Below are 15,776 nucleotides of genomic sequence, written 5' to 3'. Positions count from 1 at the left end.
GTTTCAGGCCAAGTTTGAAATTGTGTCTCCATTGATGTCACCCCGGCACAAGGAGTTCCTTCTTTGCGTGAGTGTGTGTGTACACATGCACAGTGATCTTTGAAGTAAGGTTTCACTATGTAGCTCTGGCTGTCCTGTAGACCAGGCTGCCTCAGACTCACAAAGATTCCCCTGGCTCTGCCTTCTGAGTGCCGAGATTAAAAGTGTGTGTGCCACCCTGCCCAGCAAGGAGCTCCCTGCTATTCAGCCTTTTGGTGCCATTATCCCTTCAACTGACTGGATAGAGCCCATCCACATTAGGAAGACCAGTTTGCTTTTTGGAGCCTATCTAGAATTTACACTATCCAGAAGCACAGATACTCAGTTGTCAAGTCATAAATTATTTCACAAACATTATTGAATTGACCAAATGTCTGGGTACCACTTGGCTTAATCATGTTGGCAAATAAAATTAACCATCACACCATTTTACTAAGAACTTTCCATTTATCATGTCTGCATGTTTGATTTTTCTGTCTTATATCAGTAGTTTATTCCATAAGACAGTGTTTACTTCAGCCAGCTTTTTGAGCACATAAGTGATTTAGTCTTTGAACATAAGATTACAAGAAATGAGATATTGAATAATTTCTGGGTCTGTGAAGACAATAATACAAGAATATATTTATCTTGTCAGTTTATAAACAATATTCATTCTTCATATGGTAACCAGGAATTCATTGCCTACAGTGATAGCAAACACAGTGTTCCACTTCTGCTTTTAGGGAGCTCTATACTGATTGGAGAGACGTGCTTATGGAAAGCCAACTAGTGTTAATAACTCAGTTAGGTTGTAAATAGTATGAGTAGCTGGGTCAGTCAACACTTGAATTCCTTAGCTGATTTCTGACCTCCTTTCCCATTCTCCAGATGAGAACCTGAGACCTTGAAAGGAAGACACTGCCCAACAGCCATTTTCCTAATTAATGACGTTGATAGGAAGGATCAGTTTGGGGTGATTTTAAATAGAAATCCTAAAGGATATGTATGCTCTGAAATGGTGTGACAGCCTCCTTTCCTTACAGTCATTTGGCTGACTTCATCTGTTTGATGTACTTATTGCCAAAGACAGTCACACAAAAATGCCCATTCCCCAAAGGACGAATTCGTCACATTTAACCTCTGGACTAGGCCTGTCATCAATATCATCCTGCATCACACAGTAAAGAGAGTCTTGTAGCTGTGACAGCTCATGGACAAAAAGAAAATCATAAGCACATCTAGTTCAGGAAGAGCTACAAGAATGCACCAACTTGCAACCTTTCTGTAAGAAGGCCTTGTTTACAATGGAGTGGAGCAATAGATACTTTGGATATTGGCCTAGAGTAAACAACAGGGACAGCGTAGCAGTTAATCTTATTTTCAAAACATTACTCATCATCTTTAATTAACTTGGAATGCAGAGAAAATGGTTGTCCAAATTTTACTATCCTAAACCATCACAGCTGCACATTGGGCACTGTTTGAAAGCATTGCTTACTGTCACATTAAGAGGAACTGCTTCTTGGTATCTCATGGGCAGAGGTCAGGGCTAAAGTAAACATGCTGCAATGTTCAAGACCCACAACAAAGAGCCCTCCAAATTAATGGACCAAGCAGTCTTAATTTGCTGTCCAGAATACAATTCATGGAGAAATATTGAAGGTTCACCCCCAAGGCAGCAGTGTTAAGAACTGGGGCCTGGAGGAGGTTCGCTGGGTCATAAGGACTCCGAGATCATGAATAGGATTAGCACTCAAATAAAAAAAGAGGGGTCAGAATGAAAGGGAGCACTCCGGCTCTCCTGCCACAAGAGAACATAATGTTCCTCCTCTCTGGAGGACACAGCATCAAGGCCCCATCAGAGACAGAGAAGACACCAGACCCTGTGCAAATGGACTGGGACAGTGATGTGCACACTTCCTATTGATTATGCCAGTTTTTCTGTATGCTACTTTAGCAAATCATTTAATATGAGAAATGGAACCCTTTTAAAACTTTAATGATTACAAAAACCATAGACAACTATATATCCTTTATCTGAATCCACAAATTGTTAGCATTTTGCTGCATTTCTTTTATCCTCCAGTCTCTCAAACATATGTATGTGTGAGCATACCTAAGTGTTTGTTTATAATATAAATACATCCTTATGTATAGAACTCCTGGGAACCATTTCAGAACTGCAAAGATGGCCCTTCACCTCTAAGAACTCCACAGCAACAAGACGGCATTGGTATATAATTCTGAGAACCTAAGATAAACTCTATTTCCCCTACTGAACTCTCTTAACACAAAACATAACACTTCTGTAATCAGATATTTGTGGGTGTTCTCCCCATAAACCAAACACTTCTTCAAGAACATCAGATAAGTGACCTCTAATCTACTTCAGCTGTGGCATATATGTAAACAAAATCAGAAGCTACAAGTTACGGGAATAGTGTCCTAGGACTGAATCCCCGCTCCAGAGACCACACTCTATCAAGGGTTTTACCTGTGCTTCTGACAATAAACTGGGGTTCAGTCAGCTCACTAGAGTGACTCACAGAACGCAGGCCAGCATTTATTTGCCTTTAAGTGTCTTGTGTAGATGAACACACTTAGGACAAAGTACAAAAGGAGGCCTGTGGTACTTCCATGCCCTTTCGGAATACACCATATTTGAAACCCCCACATCCCTTCAGCTCTCTCAGAGATCTGCATCCTCACAGCTTGGGGGAATTATATGGAATCTCTGTCCTATAGATATGGCAGATTAAATCACTGGCCACTGATAATTAGGTTGACCCGCAGCCCCCTCTTTTCGCTGGAGGTTATGAAGTCTAACTAAAAGTCACAGCTTGAATCCAATCTGCTCTTTCAGGAGACCAGCACCAAGTCATCTCACTGGGAACTACAGCGGGTCTAGGGGTTCTAGGACCTGTATGTTAGGCTGCCAGAAAAAGACCACAGCATCTCACTAATCTCAGTTCTCGTTGAAATCCTGCCACTTGCCCAACAGTATCATTTATGGGTATCTAAATTGTGCTTGTGTTCCATGTCCATTTAGCTTTTATTGATCTGTAGTGGTTCCTCAGCATTTGTTTGAGTCGTCTCTGACATTGACTGTGTAGACCACAGACCATCTGTGTTATAGGATGTCCTGTAGTTTGGGTTTCTCTGGTGTGTCTCTGGTATTGAGATCACATTCCGGTTCTGCTTTGTGGGAATATTACAAAAATGATGCTGTGTTCTTTCAGCACATCATGTCAAGGGGAAGGCATCATCTTCCTGGATTGTTGATGGTATTAACTTTGTTTGAAGTATCGTATCACCAGTAGTAGTAGCCCTGTTATTTGTTGTTGTTGTTGTTGTTGTTGTTGTTGTTGAGACAAGGTCTTACGCCATAATCCACACTGATTTGGAACTCACTATGCAACCAGGGTGGCCCTGAACTCACAGTAATCTTGCCACAGTCTCCCAAGTGCAAGGACTGCAGCCATGAACTGCAGCACTTGGCTCAAATTTAAGCTTAAAAATATCCATAGCGTATTAGTGCACCATAGCCTTTGTAGACAGGAGAGCACATGAGTCAAACTGTCACTGCATGTAGAAACCCTGCAATAACCAGCTTATGAAGAGTTTGTCTGGGCTAACACTTCAGAAGCTTGGTCTACAGCCTGTTATCAGAAGGCACACCATAGCAGGAACATAGGGGGGAGGAGGCCTGCCCACCTCATGCCTGCGGATAAGACGTGAAGCTGCTGCTGTCACAGGAGCTCCTTCTAAAGAACACCTCAAAGCTTAACTTCTCCTTTGAAACCCCACTTCCCAATAGTGCCAAGCCGGTGACCAGCATATAACACATGGGTCCCTGGGGACATGGCAGATCTAGACTGCAGCAAACATGTTACTAAGTATTTTGTGTACTGAGCATGTCTGTGATTCTCCTTTCCATAGCACCTGCGGGAATTAGACAGCTATAAAAGAAACAGTCCCTGTACTTAAAGGGATCACCACCCACCAGCTTCCACAGCTAAGATCCCACCAGCCTCCCTCAAAACTATTTGTAAATTGTGTCTTCCTTATCATGATTCCTTAGAAAATACATCTGTTCAGATAGCATTCATGAGCTATGAGCTATTTAGAAATGATTAAATTAAGTGTGTTTAAGGTTCTCTCCAAGTGTGTGTGCGCGTACGTGTGTGCGTGTGTGTGTGCACGCGCGCGTGTGTGTGTGTGTATGTGTGTGTGTTGCTTTGTAGAGCAGCTCCCTCAGTCTCCCAAGTGCTGGGATTCCATGAGTGCACATGCCTGGCTTGCTTCTGTTATGGAGTTGAGATCTGAGAAGGGTAGCCTAGAGCCCACGTGAGAGCTGTGGAGCAAGGACTGATAAAAGGTGAGCAGTACAGGAGAATGGAATGTGAGGGCGTGGCGAGGATGCTCTAAGATGAAGGATGACTTCCTAGAGTTAGTAGTGCTTGGACAGTGTTACAGATAATTAGGAGCTGGGAAAAACAGGGAAGGACTTAGAGGCCAGTGAGAAAAGCATGAGAATTTAAAACATGGAGCAAAAATTATTGAGGTTCAAAATAGTTTTTGGTTGGAACAAGGTACTTGAGGAGCCCCAGGACAGTCAACTGAAATGGGGAGTTCAGAGCATTAAGGCTGGCCAGGTTGGCTTGGGTTTAGTGGTGGTTTGGTTTGGTTTGACTTGGTTTGGCTTGGTTTGGTTTGGGGTTGCATAAGGTTTGGTTTTGGTTTAGTGGTTTGGTTTGGTTTTATTAGGGGTTGGGTTGGCTTGGCTTGGATTGACATGGCTTTTTTAAAGACTAGAGTCCTGTTATATTGCCAAGGACAATGTCAAACTCCTAGGCTCAAAGCAATCCTCTTGCCTCAGCTTCCTGAGTAAGTAGTTCTATGGATAAACACTACTACACCCTGTTTTCTCCTGACAATTTTGAAGAATGGAGGAAGAACGACTCGTCATTAAGCAGACAAGTGATGCTTACTCTAGGGACTGGGAATAAAGCAGTCAAAGGGATGTGCTCCTGTTCTTTAGACTTATTTTCATTTTATGTGCATTAGTGTTTAGCCTGAAAGTGTGTCTGTATCACACAGAGGCCAGAAAAGGAGTCCAATCCCCTGGAACTGGAGTTACAGACAGTTGTGAGCTGCCACGTGGTTTCTGAGAATTGAACCTGGGTCCTCTGCAAGATCAACAAGAAAACCACTGAGCCATCTCGGCTCCTATTCTTAAGTAGTCTGTGTTCTTAGGATGTATTTTAAAAGGTAGATTCAGTGTAAAGAATAGTTAGAGATAAAGTAGTTTAAAAATTATTAGATAATCCACCCTGTCTTATCCCTTCACAGGCTTTTAGAACTGCTTCCTTTTATAGTGTTGCAGTTAGGACTAGAAATAGTGCCTAGGTACATCTCACAATGCCAGTGACATTGTGACTGGAATTCTCTGGTATTGCCATGTAAGCAGTTTAAGATCACCCAGTTTCTTTTTTTCTGTTAACAGATCCTGACAGCTTCTAGTTATTTCTTAAAATGTTGATCCTTAAAAGGAATCTAGCGGAATCTAGCAGATTTCTCAGGACTTGGACATACTCCTTGGTTCCCTCTCGTTCCTTCCTGTCTGTGATCTATAATTAATCACAGATTACTTCACTTTGTTTCATTTCACTTACGACATCTATGAGCTTCACTTTGTCAGCATGAAATGCTTGTCCCCTCCTTTCCTTTCCAAAGTGGTATAATTAGTGTTAGCATCTTTCTTAACAGGCTACATAAAGTTTAGTGGCGGGATTAAATCAAGTCATTAACATAATGTGCTACCCAATTGGCCCCTATCTCTCTTCGTTTCCCGGACATCAAAGTGGCACAGAGCGCGAGTGTAATTGGGCCTTGCTGGCCTGTCAGATCCCGTCAGCCTGACGACTGCTGCTTTTGCTAAAAAGCTTCTAGGCATGATAATTAATGGGGGTGGGGAGCAGAAGTCTGGGAAATGTAAAACTTTGGACATTTCTCCATGAATATTTTATTAATTTGAATAATCATAAGTTAACAGTATCAATTTGATGTATAATACATCGATTAAAAGCCTTGTTTTAGAGCCTCAAAATAGACGTCAAAACTAAGAACTTGTACTTGCCAAGGCACTGAGAAATTAATCCTTTCGCATCCTTGTCAAGTTTATCGCTTAAAGGAGGTGTCCACTTTCCACAACAAAATAGATGACTGTCAGCTCATGAGTGTTATATGACTGTTCTTAGTTGTCAGCTTGGCTACATCTGGAATTAATTAAAACCCAGGTAGCTGGGTTCACCTGTGAGGGATCAGAAGTGGGAAGATCCACTTTTAATAAAGACCTTTTGAGGTGGAAAGATACATCTTTAATCTGGGCCACACCTTTTGGTGGCAGCCTATACAAAGGCTGTGGAAGAAGGAAGTTTGTTCTCTGCTTGCTCTCACTCTGGCTGGCAAGCCCATTCCTTCCCTGGCATTAGAGCCCACTTCTTCAGGACTCCAGTATATACAGAAGACCAGCTGAGACGCCCAGCCTGTGGACTTACCAACTACTAGATTCTTGGACCTTCCATTGTTACAGAGCCATTGCTGTACTATCTGGACAATAACCTGTAAGCCATCCTAATAAATCCCCTTTCTATAGATGGATAAATAGGTTCTTTCTGTAAGTTCTGTTCCTCTAAAGAACCTGGACTAATGCAGGTGTGTTGATTGTGTGTACAGGTAAGACTGGCAAATTGCAGCAAGAGAGAGTGGGCTTTTGTGCAGGATACCTTGACACCACTCGCTCTGTTTCCACTAACGGCTGTTGTATTAAAGCAACCTTGGTTATTTGGGCTAACATTCAGTTTACAGGTAACACCATCCCTAACAATAAGCTAGCATGCCCAGCTGTTGCAGAGATGATACCAGAAAATACATTTTACAACTTCAACGGTCAAGATAAAAAAAAAGCAATGCACTAGTTTTAGAATTCACCAATTAAAAAAAATTACTAAATTGTGGGACTGGAGAGAAGGCTCAGGGGTTAAGAGCACTGACTGCTCTTGCAGAGGACTTGGGTTCAATTCCCAGCACCTGTATGGTAGGTTGCCTTTTTCAGCCTTGATGCAGAAAGGAGGAGCTTGGTCCTGTCTCAACTTGATATGCCATGGTTTGCTGATTCCCAGGGGAGACCTTACCCCTTCTGAATGGAGACAGAGGAGGAGTGAATTGGGGGGTAGAAGGGAGGTTGGGGAGGGAACAAGAGGAGGGAGAGAAACTATGGTTGGTATGTAAAATAAAAGAAAAAGATATACATATAAAATAGTCAATTTTACATTAAAAAATTATCAAATCACTTAAGGTATGATATCCTACCACTGGGTAATAAACCCCTCTCAGTATTTTGGATGTATAAACTTAAGCTAGCAGACAGGTTTTTAAGTATGTTTTATATAAAAATCAGAATGGTTGCATTGTTTTGCTGATAACAGTTGCTTTTAAAACTATTTCATGTTTTTAACTTAATCTCCAATGTGTTATGAGCATCTTTTCATAGACATATACTCTATTTTAGTATGTACATAATAATCTGTAATGCAGCTGTTCCACATTTATTTAAATAAGCTTTTTTTGGTACCCCCTTGAGTTTTGAACAGTTTCAGCTAATACAAACTTTTGGTTAAAATCAACATTTTCACACATGTGTGAAAAGTCATAATTTGCTGGCAGTTAGCTGCACTGTTCACCAGTTTATTACAGGGAAATCGAGTGGTTTCACAGAGACCATGTAGTATGCAGTGCCAAAAGTACTTGTTGTCTGCTCATTACAGGAAAAAACTGTCAGCTCCCTATTTATTGGATGGAATGTGCTAAGTAAATTTCTGTAGGAGACTGTAGCTTAGACTGAGCATCCGCACGGGGCTGGGAAGACTGAGCCAGTATGGACCAAGTCCTGAAAGGCCACATAGCCAATTAATCAAACTGTAACAGTCAGTCAAACTATAACCAATTGGCTACTTGAAGAAGTAATAGCCAGTTAAGCTACTTGCTGGTTTTGGTAACTGCGGACTGATCCTATGGCTGGCTAGCATCCTCAGAATGTGCTCTGGTTCTGGGAGCTACTCAGTACACAAATCAGTTAGCCCTTGTTCAGGAATCTCTACTAGATTTACTGTCCAAGAAACTTTACTTTGAAAGGATTAGTCAAAAGCTGTTAGGTTGTTTATAGTTTATATTAGACCCGTGGTTCTCAACCTATGAGTCGTGACCTCTTTGGAAGTTGAACGACCTTTTCACAGGGGTCAAATATCAGATATTGACATTACGGTTCATAAGAGTAGCAAAATTATAATTGTGAAGTAACAGCAAAAATGGTGTTATGGCTGTGGGTCACCACAGCATGAGGACCTATATTAGAAAGGTTGAGAACCACTGTATTAGACTGTCTTTAATGATGACAGAGATTGCCTCTGCAAAGGAAATAATTCGTTAATAATCCTGCTCTAAAATGTCACGTGACTAAAGAGCCGTTCACTGTGGTTGTTCTGGAAGTCCCCTCTAAGTAGCAGAGAAGGGTCAGTGGGTAGAGGGTGAGTGTGGGGACTAGAGCAGGGTTTCTTAAGGATAAGCCTCAAACCAGCAGCATGTGGCAGCACGTCAGTCACCTGGAACTGAGGGCTGTTTAAACCTCTCTCCTTCCTTCACTCCCACCAGAGTCAACCACAGCGATGTTAAAATAAGCCTTGCATGTCCATCCTGTGCGACACAAAAAAATCTTACAGTGTGTGGTAATAAGCCTCAAATTTGCTGACCATTACAGACACAGTTATTTTCATGGGGTAGAGGGACATAAAAACACTTTAAAAATAAGCGCTCTCAGTTACCTCTACTGCCACTTTAACCCTGCACTGAACTTTTCAGTGTTCGGATTTATTCAGTGTGGTGCATGCTAACAAAATGTGTTAGCAAAGAGAGGTCATCCACTAATGAGACCAGCGTGGCTTTGTTGGTTTAACAGCGTCACCTTGGCACTGAGGTATTGAGACACACGCTTTTTTTCTATGTCTTATTTTTCCCAAATATTTATCATCTTCAAAAAAGCAAAACTTTTCAAGGCCTATATGAAGATAGCTGGAGGGGGAGGAGGGAGGGATCCTGGGAGTCAAACCCGGAGCCATGTGCTGTGCACTGAGCACATCCTTAGCATTGGTTTTATTGAGGCAGCATCTCATTAGGTGGCCCAGACTGGCTGGAGCTCACAGTCTTCCTCTCAGCCTCCCAAGTGCGGGATTAAAGCATGTACCACCATTCCCCTCAAAGGAGGTTATTATTCCTGCTACACAGAAGCCTTGGGGGCTGGTATAAAGTCAAGGAGGCTTCTTTGAATCTTTGGAATGGCTTTTCCTATGCCCAGTCTGAAGGAAGGAAGTAGAAGACTCTTTCAGTCAGTATGCATTCCAGCCTTCTTACACACGCCTCTGCTGCCATCAGTGGTGAGTTTGATTTGGACTTACCACCCCAGTTAAAACTGTAACTCCTCAGTGGCACAGATGTGGGTCACCTTCTAGTTCTGTTTTCTTTCTATTATTTTTTACAAAGAACCGAGCTCCACATATGTCTCTGACAGGCAGAGATTGTGGGGGTTTGCATATGCAGTATATTACTTTGAGCTCCTGGTGCTGTGATACAATATCATGACCAAAAGCACATTGGAGACAAAGGGGTTTATTTTGCTTACAGATTACAGTCCATCATTAAGGGAAACCAAGGCTCCAGGAGTGTGAAGCAAATCCCACAGAGGCAGGCTGCTTGCTGGTTTGCTTCCCTGACTTACTTAGCTTCCTGTCCTATACAACCTAGACCCATCTGTCTAGGGATAGCACTATCCACAGTGGGCCGAGCCCCCCTGTATCAGTTAGCAGCCAAGAAAATGCCCCCACAGCCCGGACTGATGTAGGTCTGTGTCAGCCTGACAAAAACCAGCACAGGGGAAGAAATGACTCCATATATTTTACATATATTATCATATATGTAATATAAGGGACCAAGAGTTAGAATGGTTTGACTAAGATAAGAAAATCTCACAAACATAATAGTGGACGACAGAACTAGTTATGAAATGACCAATGGCGTGTGCTACCATCAAGGGAAACCTAAGAACGGAAAACAGTGTCATATGCTGGTTATGGACACATATGAAAAGAGAAAATATGATTGTATGCTTTGGGATGATACATCCAATTTCAGAACAGATTGCTTCTGAAGAAACATGAGAGTTTGGCATTTGAGAGATTTACCTTTATTAATATTATTGTTAATATTAATTTCTTCAACACAAGGGTTGACATACATGGCATCTTTATAAGACAGTAGGTACTTAAAAATCAAATTATTTTCTATACTTTTATCCCATTTTCATGTTTTAAAATTGAAGACTTAAATTTGAAGTCAGCAAGATGGCTTAGAGGATGAAAGTGTTACTTCCAAGTCTGACTGCCTAAATTCAGTCCTCAGGACCCACAAGGTCTCGCTTACACTGTCCTCTGGCCACAAACTCAGTGTGACATTTGAATGCTGTGGCACACACACACACACACACACACACACACACACTCACACATACATATAATTTTAAAAATTAAATACATAGAAAACTTAATGCCATCTCATTATAGAAACTGAGACTAAAATTAAACACATCTGTAACCTCACCGTTGTTAGATGCAGTCTTACTGGCTGAGACAAAGTGCAAATCATCATGAGTCATCCTCACAGAAAGCCACGATGCTGTGTGTAGAGCCCCAGGTTAGAGCACTTTCTGAGAAACAGTGAAATGACAGAGTGCCCATCTACCATATATATGCAAGGCCCGAGGTTCAGTCCCTAGCACTGGAGAGAAAAGCCAAACTAACGCCACTGTGTCAGTGGAGTGTGTAAACTCAGACGGAGAACTGAGCAGGGTGCTGTGAGATCAAACATGGACATTTCCCGCTTGCTAACAACCTAACAGCACTGCGGAGATCTGTGGCTGGAAGTCAGGTAGCATCCGTCAGGGCAGCAGTGGAACAGAGCCAAAATCGGGGAGCTCAGATTCCTGCTTCTCTGAGTAACTCAAGCTGTCGTCACATTTCCAGATGGTTCAGTCACATAGTACGGAGTGTCCATCTATACTGACAACTAAAGGGAGTCGTGCAGTCCTTACCTGAGCCACTTCCGTTTCTTCTGTCCACCGCAGTCACAGCTTATAAACATCCCTCTTACATGCTGATGTTGACATCTCCCTAACTCGGGAAGCTGGTGGGGAACTGGGGGACGTGACAGTGATGGTATGCATCAACCTACCTAGTACCGAAGTTCACACCAAAGGTGTCACATGTCCTTCACTGTTGTTATCCTAAGCAGACTTTAGAAGGCTTCTACTGGAAAAAACTTGGCCCCTGTGTGTGTGTGTGTGTGTGTGTGTGTGTGTGTGTGTGTGTGCGCGCGCGCGCGCGCGCATGTGTGCATGCCTGTGTGTAAGTATGTCTTTGAGACCGAATCTCGCTTATATGCCTCAAACTCGTGTTGATCCTCCTGCCTTACCTCCTGAGTGCTGGGACCGTTCCCAGATTCATCCACTGTCTTTTCAACCACATTATCACTCCTAATTCTCTTAATTAAAGTATCTTTACAAATTTCAAACATACGCAAGAGTTAAAGTCATACTACCCTGCCACCCAGGTTCAGTGTGTTAATCTTTCAGATAATCTTCCCCAGTTAATGCACTGGTGAAAAATCACCCATTTGCCAAAATGTATCACACATCAACATTTTCCAACTGAGAAAGCCCTAGAAACAGCAGCTTCAATAGTTCTGGGAATATAAAAGAGTCTGGCTATGTAGCATCTCTGCATCCTCTTCTTTCCCTCTAAATGTTTATTGTGAGCCTACCATGTGCTGGTGCTGGTAAGGATGGTAAACAGCAGACAGATAAGCCCTGGGCCTCTTTGCTGGAACTCATGGTCTACAGAGAAGCAGCTGGGGGAGGCTCCATGCACTACTGTGGGAGTGAGAAACAGTGAGGGCTGTGAAGAAAGCAGCCAGCAGTCACTTAGAGGTCAGCACAAAGGGTATGGTCAGGATGACTGGATTTTGTCCTATGAAAAAGATTATTTCAGACAGAATAAAGTACAGATGCAAAAAACAAACAAACAAACAAACAACATACCCAGCACACCATGGCTTAAGGGAATGGCTAGAGTATAGGATAGTAGAAAAAAATTCAAACAAAACAAAAGGTCATATAGATTAGCTTTAGAGAGATAGTTCTCTTACAGAAGGAGAGTGGTTGGGACTAAAGGCAAGAGAATAGAGGCCATGAGAGTAGATCTACTTCCTGCGTGTGCACAGTAGTGATGGCTGTACTTTTTGATAACAATCTGTTTCCTATTGCCAACAAGTTACCTACTATATTAATCCCGTCTAGTTTCTCCCTCATTCTTTCAAATTTCTACTTTTTAATAACTAAAAATCCATTGATGTGAAGTTAGCCCCAAAATAAAGACATTTTTCAGATACTAAATGAGAAAAGGGATCAATGGCCACACAGTGTGTGAAATATCAAACGCTTTCGACAGTTAGGCCAAGCACTAAAATAGGAAGGAAAAAGAACAGAAATGGTGATCTATAGAGTATAGTTGGAGCGAGGAAAGATGCAAATAGCAAGAAGACTCGGGCCTTCTAGCTGTAGGCAACAACAGTCAAAAGACAATGCTGTTCGCTGAGGTAGAAACACCAGAGAACAAATGGGCTTGGGGGGAGGAGAGAGAATATGTCCACTCAGGCTGATGCTGGGTCTCTTCATCTACAGATCTTCCTAGATGAACTAGTGGAAGTGTTGACTTAAATGTATCAGATTAAATCAAGTGTTTAAATAAATTGCCTAGTACCATTACTGATCATTATAATGCTTGAAAAATATCTTCTTCAGAACGTGCTTTCTGGGCATAGATAATTTGACATTCACCCCTGTAGAGATCTAGTAATATCAAATGAGCAAAGTCACCATGCCTTACACTCATAGTATTGAGCCAGAAATTAAAATATTGAGGTGGGAGAAGTTGCCAAAATGACAAAACTGGAGCAGAAAGAAAAATAGACAAATATGTTTAAGTGCTTTTTTTTGATAATTCATTGTATTTTCCTTTTGTTGTTACCTTTGGAGAATTCCTTATAGGCCTGACAACCCAAATTAGTTCTTAAAAGCATGCAAGTTTCTGCTTGGGAATCATATAGTTAATACAGAATTAATACAATAACATCTGAAATAAATTGGTGTCTCTTGCCATCTTAAAATTCATTTGTGTCTTCATTACACGTGTCATGAGCAGTTTTAAATTCTGATCTTCACAAGCTAGAGTGAGAGTATGCTTCTTCCTTACAGCTGTTTCCTTTCCTGCTTTTGTGCAGGAGCGTAGACATCTAAGGGTCTATTGCTAGAGAATTCTGAGCGCCCATATTCCGTCACCTTTGCATTGTGCTTTCCTCGTGCCAGCATTATGAAATAATATGTGTGGTTCTTACAGCCACAGTACATTTTAAGGAAAAAACAATATCATTTAAGATATTTTCCTTACCTCATAGTCTTCACAGTCAGAGGGCTTTTCTGAACTGAGGTTAGACAATAGCACCAACTTCATCTTTTATGCACGTGAACAGAGAGGGCTTGAGGTTATTAGTTGAAACCGAGTAACCTTTCCAGGCTTTCATCTCTTTCTTTTCAAATTTGAATATGAAAAGCATATTCAAGTCAAAGACCATCACTTTAATGACATTTGGCAGTCATTTGATTTATTAGGTTTTAGAAAAAATTTCCCTTTAAATATTTCATCATACTATGCTAATCCTAGTAATATTGCCAGCTGCAGCCTTGTACCTGTATTAGTGGAGACAGAATGGTGTGGAATTTTCTCTGTCATCCTAGTAAAATTTCCATGAATCTACTGAATAATAAAATAACCTTATTGAAATATTCAGATTTCAGTTTTTAGTTAAAGTGTCTTAGAATGCATAATAAAAGGAAATGTCTTTTGGAAGAAGGGGGTAAAATTACTTCATCAAATATTGAGGGGGTTTTGACAGCAATGGAAATGGTTCTTTTTGGAGGCATTCTTTCAGTAGGACACTTGAATCTTTTTTAATGTGGTTAATTACGTGCTGCGAAATGCCTGCATCATCGCTATGGTGGGTCTACATGCTGGTATGCCTTTAACAGTGAACTTCTGCAACCTAATCACAAAACAAGTGTTATTTCCATGTTTTTCTAATTGTCACTTGAAGTTTATATGGTTGACTGCATCATGGCTTTGATATAAAGAAGAATTTTTTAAGTAACAAATTTTAAGTTGTGAGAAACAAATTAAATTTAACTGAGGAAATGTTGTAGTATGAACAGATATTTAAGTCACCGTTGTCAACTGAAGTCATTCCTCAAGGAATGTTTCTAAATCTCATGTTAATGTCTGTGGATTCTAGGAGAATATCAAACAAATGTAGCATTAATTCTTCATTCTATAAATGTGAAATGGAAAATAAATTGCAAGAAATAATATGTAAACTTAGATATAAGACTTTTTTCTTTTGTTTGAAAATGTGTTACTTACTGACTGAAATAAATTATGGCAGGTATGTAAGAATGAGCTGTAGTTTCTGCTCTAGTTGCTATAGATTGATATAGCTCTATATATTAGCATAATAGTGCTAAAGTGTTCAACAGGCTTTGATCACTGCATAATTGAGCGTTCCCAGGTACTGCAGATTAAATAAAGCAGTGATAAACATGCACTTCATTACCTAGTTTGAAACAAGGCCAGCTGATACTTGTCATTCTGAAAACTATCGGAGATGAAGACCTCATAATCTCCACTCCTCATAGACTACCAGTGGGGTATTTATAGCCTCTAATGTAAATCAGGAGACGATTGCCATGACACTGTTAACTTCAAACCCTGGGGCATTAGAATCTCATTCTCTCTGTGTGTCATGAATAATCTATCATGTGGAATGTGCAGTCGTGTATACTGCCTTCCAGAGAAGAAACCCATTGGCTGTGACCTTTTAGTTTTTAAACTAACAGTGGAATAGAATAAAGGATATATTTTTTTTTTTTTGCTCACTTGATTATTTTTGCTTTTGTTGTTTTTGGGTTTACTCTTTAAACAGCCGTCAGAGGAGATTCGGATTGAGATCATAGCTCTAAGCCTTAATGATTCTCGAATAACCAGGGATGACACTATCCAACGGCTGTTTGTTGAGTGTCGGTTCTACAGTCTTCCGGCTGAAGAGACACCTGTGTCACTGCCAAAACCCAGGAATGGCCAGTGGGTCTACTATAACTATACCAATGGTATGTATGATTTATTTGTAATATAGCCTTTTGTATGGTTTTTTATTTTCAGTGAAGGAAGCTAAGGTAATGTGCATAGCGTTTAATTCTCTGATGTTCACACGCATCGAAGTCTTTTCAGACTAGGTTAATAAAAGCCGGAACTGTAGCATAACAATTAAGGAAACTACTTTAAAGTCATTAAAAATCAAGAGAAAACATGGACAATGAGAAAGCGGTGTCTGCCTGCTTCTACTATATTATGGAATCTATAGGAAATGCCACCCAAGTCTACTGCTAAATTTTAATTTAAAAACATGACATTTTATTTTTTTTTATTTTTTATTGAGAAAAGGAAAAAAAATTTCCGCCTCCTCCCAGCCTCCCATTTCCC

The 15,776-nt window shown here is 40.9% G+C and overlaps 1 protein-coding gene across 2 annotated transcripts in view; it reads left to right on the top strand.

Annotated features, from left to right (window-relative positions):
• The window catches only part of Rpgrip1l (RPGRIP1 like), a 94,659-nt gene that overhangs the window by 62,602 nt on the left and 16,281 nt on the right, over positions 1-15,776 (top strand). For both annotated transcript variants that reach the window (XM_050143934.1, XM_050143935.1), the window contains exon 23: positions 15,220-15,403. In XM_050143934.1, the coding sequence (XP_049999891.1) occupies positions 15,220-15,403 (184 nt within the window). The remainder of the gene's footprint in view (positions 1-15,219; positions 15,404-15,776) is intronic.

The sequence above is a fragment of the Alexandromys fortis genome, unplaced genomic scaffold, assembly GCF_014885135.2.
Source record: "Alexandromys fortis isolate MF-2015 unplaced genomic scaffold, M_Fortis_MF-2015_v1.1 scaffold_1, whole genome shotgun sequence".
In the NCBI taxonomy this organism is placed as follows: domain Eukaryota; kingdom Metazoa; phylum Chordata; class Mammalia; order Rodentia; family Cricetidae; genus Alexandromys; species Alexandromys fortis.
This window is presented reverse-complemented; position numbering and strand designations above follow the sequence as displayed.